The 9,074-nt window shown below is 60.3% G+C and overlaps 1 protein-coding gene across 1 annotated transcript in view; it reads right to left on the bottom strand.

Annotated features, from left to right (window-relative positions):
- The window catches only part of HEXDC (hexosaminidase (glycosyl hydrolase family 20, catalytic domain) containing), a 26,547-nt gene that overhangs the window by 386 nt on the left and 17,087 nt on the right, over positions 1–9,074 (bottom strand). Inside the window, 9 exon segments of the mRNA XM_011999326.1 lie at positions 4–163; positions 455–544; positions 821–986; positions 988–1,103; positions 2,359–2,441; positions 4,695–4,890; positions 5,298–5,369; positions 6,174–6,357; positions 8,443–8,607. Coding sequence (XP_011854716.1) covers positions 4–163; positions 455–544; positions 821–986; positions 988–1,103; positions 2,359–2,441; positions 4,695–4,890; positions 5,298–5,369; positions 6,174–6,357; positions 8,443–8,607 — 1,232 coding nt within the window.

Genomic DNA, 9,074 nt, shown 5'->3' with positions numbered 1-9,074 from the left:
TGGGGGGGTGGCCACCTCGCTGAGGTCCTGCAGTAGAGCTTGCAGCCGCTGCAGGCTGGGGTGCACGTTCTCCTCCAGCCACTCCTCCACGGCATCCGGGTAGAAAGCCAGCTGCAGGGCGACCTCCAGCTCCTGTACGAGGGTGCTCCACTGCGCCAGGAGGCTGCGGGTGAGGGCGCCGTGAACGTGCACTCTGCACACTCGGGACTTGCCCTCAACCCCATGGTCAGTACTGCCCTGTGCCTCAGCTTACCTATCTGTAAAATGGGGCTACTGACCCTCATCAGTGTGTCTGGAGGAACAAGTCAGTGACAGCTGCACATCTGAGACCTGAGGGCCCTTTACAACTAGGGGCTCACCCTCCGCCCCTCCTCTGGTTGAGGGACATGTCAACAGCAGCAGCAGTCCTCAGAGAACCCACGGCTGCACAGCCTGTAAGAGCCCAGGGTCTCACCTGAGTGCTGCGGGCTGGATGTGCTGAACCATGACCGGGTGGATGAGCTTCCGCCGGCGGTGGTAGGGGCTGAACCAGCCGGTGACGTACCTGGGGCAAATCCACATACGGGTGTGCCGTGGGCTACCAAGGCAGCCATGGGGCAGCTTTACAGTAATACAGAAAATGTTTTAAGAGTGGGGTAGACATTTCTAAGTCTTATGTTCCCCAGAAAGTCCTTGTGAAAGATGAGGCTGCCTCCTCCTGTGCCTGGGGGTGGGGTGGGGCTTGTGAACCTGCCCCTCACCTGCACCTGCCTCCCACCCACACCTGCCCCTCACCCGCCCCATGCCTGCCTGCTCACCCACACCTGCCTCCCACACTCACGTGTTGCCCTCCAGCAGCGCGTCCACAGAGCTGCGCAGATGGAGGCTGACTTGTGTGACAAGGGCAAGGATGTTGCTGCCAGGGAAAGAGCCGGCCCCCTCCCTGCAGAAAGCCTTGCTGAGAACAGCTGTCTCCACAGGCGGGGGAAGGGGACAGAAGGACGGGGAGGGGGGAAATGGGACGGGGAGGGCTGCAGGTGCTTGCCTAACAGGGTCCATCATCTCCAGGTTGGAAATCCCAAGAAGGTTCTCCACTTTCGCTTTAGCATCTCCATCAAATCCTCCTGAAATCACAGAGCGGGGCAGTTGGAGGGGCCTGTGGAGGAGGGCAGGGGCTACATTGGGACCTGCAGGCCTAGGTGCTGGGGCAGTGGGCGGGTGGCATGGAGAGCCACTGGCCAGGCCCAGCCCTGCGTGTGCCGGCCCCAAGGGGACCTGGGGGCAGATGGGCTTGCTGCTTCTCTTTAAACATGTGAAATACATTCGTTATTTAAAAAATCAGAAAACAGAAATAAGACTGTGTTGCCGGCAGCAACACCCAGACAGCAAGTGGTTCCTCCTGCTGGGCACAGCCCAACCCGCACAGGTGTCCAGGGCTCACGCAGCGTTTGCCACTGTGGTTCCCACAATCAACGGAATATTCTAGAGCACCTGAAACAAACCCGTGAGGCCTGTGGGCACCAGCGTGGACAGATCTCCAATTGTTCATGGGTATACTCGCTGCGAGAGGCTGACGGCCGGAGGGCAGTGCCCCAGTCCCAGGGGTGGCGGGTGGGGCTGTGGGCAAGGGACGCTGCAAATACCGTCCATATTAACGCAGCTCTTCAGTGTGGGGCACGTGAGTGTCTGCTTTTATCGTTTCTGCCCTTTTCCAAGCAGTTCAGACTCAGCAGCTAAGTCAATCTGATCTCATTCTGCGTCCTCACTGGTTGCACCCCCGTCCCTGGGCCGCCACGCCCATGGGTCCTGCTCTCAGCGCGTCTCGGCCATTTTTCTTTCTGTGTCAGCACCATGCAGTTGCTAATTTCCTGTGTGGCCCGCGAGTTTCCATGCACAGGGCTCATCTGGCCAAGCCCCTGCTGACCCCGAGGGGCTCCCAGGGCCTGCCCTTGCCCATAGGTCCTGCTACTCCCTCAGGCAACCTGTCCGTGCTGGGTCCAGGGTGCAGGGCCTTCCAGGGCCGGGCGCCTGCGCCCCACACCTGCTCGGCCAGGTGTGCAGGATGTGTGTGCAGCAAAGGTGGAGCTGCTCCCCACATCCGACCTGCGCGCATTTCTGCGGATTCACTGTGTCTGAGGGGTGCGTCCCGCGTCACTCTCCAGCCTGCTTTGGGCTTAGGCTTGGAGACCTGGGTGCAGGCCCAGCCTGGGTGGACTTCAGGGCAGGCGGGTGGCTAAGCTGGGGTGGTGAGACCATCCTCCTGCTGTGAGAACCACCACGGTCCAGCAGGGTGGTTGGAGCTCTGGGTGCTTGGCCTCCTGCCCTCCGGGTCTTTCTGGGAGGAGCCGGCGGGGCTTGGGGTGACCAGACCAGACATACCGTGTAGAAGCAACTGTAGACAGGCGGCCAGGGACGGGACTCCTGCAGGGAGCAGCTCGCACAGCACAGAGAAGTGGTCGTACCTGGGTCCAGGAGAGGGGCGCTCAGCTCCACAGCCCACCCCCACCAGCCTGACACAGGTGCCCTGATTCGGGACATCCCTGCTCTTGTTCCAGGGCCGTGGGGGCAGCCTGACCCCCTCAACCCACGGGGCCCAGGGTTTCCAAGACAGGTTCTGTGCGGCAGGGCTCTCACATCAACTCCGTTCTAGAAACCGGACGCGTGAAGAGCGTGGGGATTCCTTGCTGCGATGCTTTCCAGAGCCATGGGAACTCTGGGTGGGCCTTGGGTGGGTGGCCAGTCATTGTCCCTCCCCCCAGCACCTCTGGCCTCTGAGAAAAGGCTCCTGCTCCTGGGGGCTGCCCTTGACGCCCCCCTCCTAGGGCCTCTGGGCCTCTCCTGCCCACCCTCTCCCTTGGCTGCCTCCTGTCTGGCTGGTGGGGGCGGCAGCTTTTCCCCAAGACCCCACGAGGAGGGTGCGAGATCAGGCCCGGCAGGCAGCAGGTCAGCGGCAGCATCTGTCCCAAGCGAGCGCTGGAGGGCCTCAGCCTGGCTGGGGTGGGAGTCAGGGCTTCCCACTGCCGGATAGGGGGCCTCCACCTTCCTGTGCCTCAGTTTCTTCAGCTGTGAGGTGGGTGACAGACGCCGCCCCAGGTGTGAGCACAGGCGAAGGCTGGGCGATGCCTGACGCCACAGCCCCAGGCTCGTCTGAAGGATGTGCCGCCCCTCTGGGGCGGAGGAGCCTCGCCCTGCTCTATGGACGGTCCTAGTTTGTGTAGACAGAGCTGTATCCCAACAGGACAGTGGGAACTATCTGGAAGCTTCTAAAGAGCCGCTGCCAGCTGTGGACATGCATGGCAGCTGTGAGCTGCCCCTGTAGCAGGCTGGCCCACCAGGCTCTGCGGTCCCCACCATGAAATTCTTGACTCCATCGAATCTGAGCCTTGTGGTTCAGGGCACGGGGCCCCTGGCGGGGTCCTGCCTCCAGCCGCTTGCCTAGCCCACGGCACCTGCGCCATCTGCCTCCCACCCCTCTAACTTGAGATGAGACCCAAGGTCAGGACTTGGCCGGCGACCAGGGGTTTATCTGTAGCTCTGCTTTTCACATGGTGTCGTCAGGGGAGCAGGGACCTGGGAGCGCCAGGGTGACGCCACGGAGGCCCAGCTCCTTCATGAGACTAACAAGGCCCATCCTTGCCAGGCAGGACCCACAGTCACGGGATGTTTACAGCTGAGGAAGCGCTCAGACACCTGCAGGGGCCACTCCTACAACAGCGGACAGCCCTGGCATCCCCACACCCATGACAGCATGTGCCTTCTAGGTCACCACAGTTGGGCTTCCATAGGCTACACGCTGAAATGTCCAGAACAGTTTTCTCTAAATCCATAGAATAATACATTCCTTTTTTTTTTTTTTTTGAGACAGACTTTTGCTCTGTCGCCCAGGCTGGAGTGCAGCGGCGTGATCTTGGCTCACTGCAACCTCTGCCTCCTGGGTTCAAGTGATTCTCCTGCCTCAGCCTCTTGAGTAGCTGGGATCATAGGCACATGCTGCCACACCTGGGTAATTTTTGTATCTTTAGTAGAGATGGAGTTTCACCATGTTGGCCAGGCTGGTCACGAACACCGGACCTCTGGTGATCCACCTGCCTCAGCCTCCCAGAGTGCTGGGATTACAGGCATGAGCCACCGTGCTCAGCCCATGGAGTGACACGTTCTGTCACACTGTTGGCCCCACCCACAGGGAGCACAGCTTAGTGTTTACATAGACAAGACCCTGATACGAGAAAAATGGAAAACAGAGCCGGGCACGCCTGTGCTGGCCTTCCAAGGGCCCTACCTCTGTCACTGGGCACCTTTTGGTGACCTCCCCTCACTGCGCTCGGCCTTGAATTCTTTCGTGTGTGAGACCCGAGAACCTTCTTGTGGGGTCTGAATTGAGATGGCATTTCTAGCAACTGAGTGAAATCCTGAAAGAACCGAAACCCCCCCTTGTGCCACAAGCAAGACATACACACACAGCCTCAGGTGCAGTGCACACGGGCGGCATGGGGGCTAGGGACCACGTGTTTGTGACCCTGAACACATGAGCAGCACCCTCTGTGGCTGCTCTGGCGTGTGGGGCCCAACCCCACATGGCTGTCTCCTGCAGCTCTTCTCAGAGGCCTGGGCTGTTTCCCCTTTGACCGACCTGGGAAGGCCCTCAGCGGACACTGGACAGGCCGATGTGGTGACCACCAGAGCTGCCCTGGACCCTCTGACTGGCCAGGGCTTACCTCTGCCAGCCAGTCAGGATGATGCCCTGCAGTGAGTCCGTGGGCCTGCTGCCTGCCACCTGCAGCCACTGCACGTGGTTCCTGAGGTGGTGCTTGATGGGGGGCACGGCCTGGCTGGGCCCTGTGGCACCCTTGAAGGCACTGGCTGCCCACAGCCGCGGAAAGCCACACCGCCAGTACTTCTGCATGAGGAGGACTGAGTGAGAAAGCAAACAGGTGAGTGGCTCCCGGGGAGGCGGCCGACGTGGCCCCGGACATGTCTCCCGGGGCTATACTCAGAGCCGACATGGGAGCCGCCAGTGACAGCCACTGGGTCCCAGCGTGGGAGACTCCAGAGTGTAGGTGGCCGGCCTGGGTCCCAGTCAGGGAGACTCCAGAGCTTACGTGGCCCCTGGTTCACCTGCTCACTGGAAAACACTGGTGGAAAACACTGGTAGAATGGGAAGGTGAGGCACCGGTGCAGGGCTGGGGTCTGCTGGAGCTGTGCCCTGGCCTCTACCTGTGCAGGCCCTAGGCTGGGCAGTTGGGCTGCAGGGTCACAGGGCCAGGGATGGCCTTCCCAGTCATGTGGCCACGACAACACACCCCCAACTTGGCACTGACCCTTGCCGTGCACATCCAGGTCGGCCGCGTAGTCCCAGAGCACTGGCTCCACCAGCTGCGGCACCCCGGACGCTGCAGACGGAGCAGACAGAGCGGACAGAGCGGACATGAGGTTGGTGAGACACCCAGACCACACCCTCAGCCCCTCGGACCCACCTGTTCTCGATTTGCCTGAAAGCGTGAGCATAGATACCTTTTTAAGACTTGGCACTATGCTGGGTTTGGACAATGAATGCCACAACCACACACAGCGCCTTCCCAAGCCAGTGCCCACTGCAGCGACCCTGCTCCCGCTGCTGCTCTACCAGGCCATGAGCCACAGGCACAGCTGGAGCACGTGGCTGAATGGAGGTCACTCTAAGTCATCTATGTGGCCATGCCTGGGTGGGAGCTGCCAGGCCAGTACGGCCCTAGGACACCCTGGCTCCCAGCTCTGCCATGGGGCTCACTGAGCCTCAGGGCTCTGTGTGGAACAGGGCCAGGTGTCTGAGTACCACCTCTTGGCCCAGAAAGGCACTCAGCAGCTCATCCCAAAGCCTCAGGCAGAGTGAGCAGGGCCCAGGGTCTGGAGGAGCTGCCAGCGGGAACCTCGGCCCCCAGTTCCAGCAGGGCTGGCCTTGGAGGAGGCTGCCACGAGGGCGGGTCACTCCCAAGCCCTCTAGGACCGGGCAGGCCCGTGCTCTCCTGCCCAAACCTCCACGGCTTCTAGGAAACGACTCAGACCCGGTGTCGGGGGGATGCAGGAGGTGGTTGTGGCAGGTCTGTGTGGGGCTGGGGCTCACCCTGGGGCCCACTTCCTACAGCACCTTCTTTCTCTGAAGCCGTGGGTCTTGGGCAGGTCAGTGGCCCACCCCTCCCCCAACCCCGTTGGCCGACCTGCGAGCTGGTCCTCAGGCAGGTCTCGGAGCATGTCGTCCCACACCAGGGGTGTCACGCTGGGGCGCCGGGTCTGCACGTGGCTGGCCACTGCCCGCATGTGTGACAGGCACAACTTCCCTGTGCTGTTCTGCTCTTGCTGCAGCCACCGGCGCGAGGCCTCCCCTTCTCCGAGGTAATAGACCTGCAAGGGAGGAGCGGGACGGGGTTGCCTTGGCAGCCCTGCACACCGGTGGGAGGGTCTGGGGTTCACACCGTACCCTGACGGAGAGGGGCCGCTGCCTGTGGGGAGGAGGCCGGGGAGGGGCTCAGAGCCTTTGCTTACCACCCCCAGCGTGTCCCTGTCTTCCTCACTGAGCCCTGAACTTCTACTCAAGGTTTCCTGTGAATGTTTACAGCAGCTCTTCTCACAACCGCCAAAGCGGAGACCACAGGGGTCCATCCCCCATGACGGACCAGCATAGGGCAGCGTCCCCCCACCATGAACACGGCTCGGCCTCAACAGAGAGCCAAGCTCTGGCGGCCAACGGCCCAGAGGAACACAGGTCATACACTGTGTGACTCGGTGCCCGTGGAATGCCCAGGCGCACAGATCCACCGAGACGGGAAGCAGACCGTGGTCGCCAGGGGCTGGGGGTGGGTGCGGGGCTTCAGCCTGGGGTGATCGTCTACACCATGAATATGTGGAAGAGGTGCTGACGTTTATACTTATTATTTTGGAGACAGGGTCTTGTTCTGTCGCCCAGGCTGGAGTGCAGTGGCACAACCTTCGTCTCGGCTCACTGCAAGCTCCGCCTCCTAGGTTCAAGCAATTCTCCTGCCTCAGCCTCCCGAGTAGCTGGGATTACAGGCACCCACCACCACACCTGGCTAATTTTGTATTTTTATTTAAAAAAATTTTTTTTTGAGATGGAGTCTCGCTTTGTCACCCAGGCTGGAGTGCAGTGGCTTGATCTCCGCTCACTGCAAGCTCCGCCTCCCAGGTTCCCGCCATTCTCCTGCCTCAGCCTCCTCAGTAGCTGGGACTACAGGCGTCCCCCACCACGCCCGGCTAATTTTTTTTATTTTTAGTAGAGACAGGGTTTCACTGTGTTAGCCAGGATGGTCTTGATCTCCTGACCTCGTGATCCACCTGCCTCAGCCTCCCAAAGTGCTGGGATTACAGGTGCACGCCACCACGCCTGGCCTAATTTTGTATTTTTAGTAGACACGGAGTTTCACCACGTTAGCGAGGCTGATCTCGAACTCCTGACCTCAGGTGATCCACCTGCCTCGGCCTCCCAAAGTGCTGGGATCACAGGTGTGAGCCACCGCGCCCACCTGTTTATTTATTTAGAGCTGGAGTCTCGCTCTGTCACCCAGGCTGGAGTGCAGTGGCGTGATCTCAGCTCACTGCAACCTCCACCTCCCGGGTTGAAGTGATTCTCGTGCCTCAGCCTCCTGAGTAGCTGGGATTACAGGCGCCCGCCATCACACCCAGCTGATTTTTGTATTTGTAGTAGAGATGGGGTTTCACCACATTGGCCAAACTGGTCTCAAACACCTGACCTCAGATGATCCACCCACCTTGGTTTCCCAAAGTGCTGGGATTACAGGAGTGAGCCACCACACCCAGCCTATATTTTAAAATGGTTAGAATGGTAAAACTTATGTGCATTTTACACACTCTGATTTCCTTCAAACAAAAGGAAACTTCTGGAGCTAAAATGTTTAGCTTGGGCTCCCCGTGAGCCACAGCCCTGCAGAACCTCCCAGCCCCGTGGGCACCAACCCTGGTCCTTTCAGCTCCGCACCCTGCCCAGGCCCTGACTGAGCTGGAGACCAGTGAGTGGAGGGAGGGGCAAGGGTGGGGACTCACTGGGCTGGAGGGGGCACGTCTCCGGCACCGCCTGGGGACCACCTTTTCCAGTGGGTGCTTTAGGGTCCAAATGCAGAACTTCCTTCCTCTCAGCAACGAAAGGGTGTCCCTCGAGTTGCACCCTGACTCGCGCTGACTGCTGGTCCTGGGGGGTGAACCTGCCCGCCACCCGCAGGCCTCTGCCAACCCAGCTGCCCCAGGTGGTCTCATCTGACACGAGGGTGCCTCCCTCGGGCTCTGCAGGCTGTCCCGTGCCAGGCCGTCCATCCACCCAGGGAAGATGCTGGACGGGGCTCCCCGAGGGGAACAAGCATGGCTCTAGGCCTCAGTGCCTGGACAATTTTCCTATTTAAAAGGACAAGCCATGACAGGGGAGAGTGTCCTGCACAGAGCTGGGGTGATGGCACCCACCTCGTCACACCCGACGTGCAGCCATCGGGCGCCTGGGTGCAGCTCCAGGACCTGGTCGATCATGGCGCCCACCAGTGCCAGGGACTCTGCCTCGTGGGGGTTCAGGGTGCAGGGGAAGGGGCCCACCTCCCGCAGGTGGGCGAAGGCCGCATGCTTCAGCACGAACTGTGGAGAGACAGGAGCTCACGTTGGGGGCGGAGGACTGGGCTCATCTCCTTCTGCCCACCTGGGGCTTCTGTTTCAAATCTACAGATAATACAAAAACATTAGGCCAGGCACAGAGACTCAGTCTCGTAATCCCAGCACCTTGGGAGGCTGAGGTGGGCAGAATGTTTGAACTCAGGCATTGAGACCAGCCTGGACAACATGGTGAAACCCCATGGAGTCTCACTCTGTCGCCCAGGCTGGCACAATCTTGGCTCACTGCAACCTCTGCCTCCCAGGTTCAAGTGATCCTCCCGCCTCAGCCTTCCCAGTAGCTGGGATTACAGGCATGTGCCACCACGCCCAGCTAATTTTTGTATTTTTAGAAGAGATGGCATTTCGCTATGTTGGCCAGGCTGGTCTTGAACTTCTGACCACAAGTGATTCACCTGCCTTGGCCTCCCAAAGTGCTGGGATTACAGGTGTGA

Source organism: Mandrillus leucophaeus, unplaced genomic scaffold (genome assembly GCF_000951045.1).
Source record: "Mandrillus leucophaeus isolate KB7577 unplaced genomic scaffold, Mleu.le_1.0 Scaffold1, whole genome shotgun sequence".
Classification (NCBI taxonomy): Eukaryota; Metazoa; Chordata; class Mammalia; order Primates; family Cercopithecidae; genus Mandrillus; species Mandrillus leucophaeus.
This window is presented reverse-complemented; position numbering and strand designations above follow the sequence as displayed.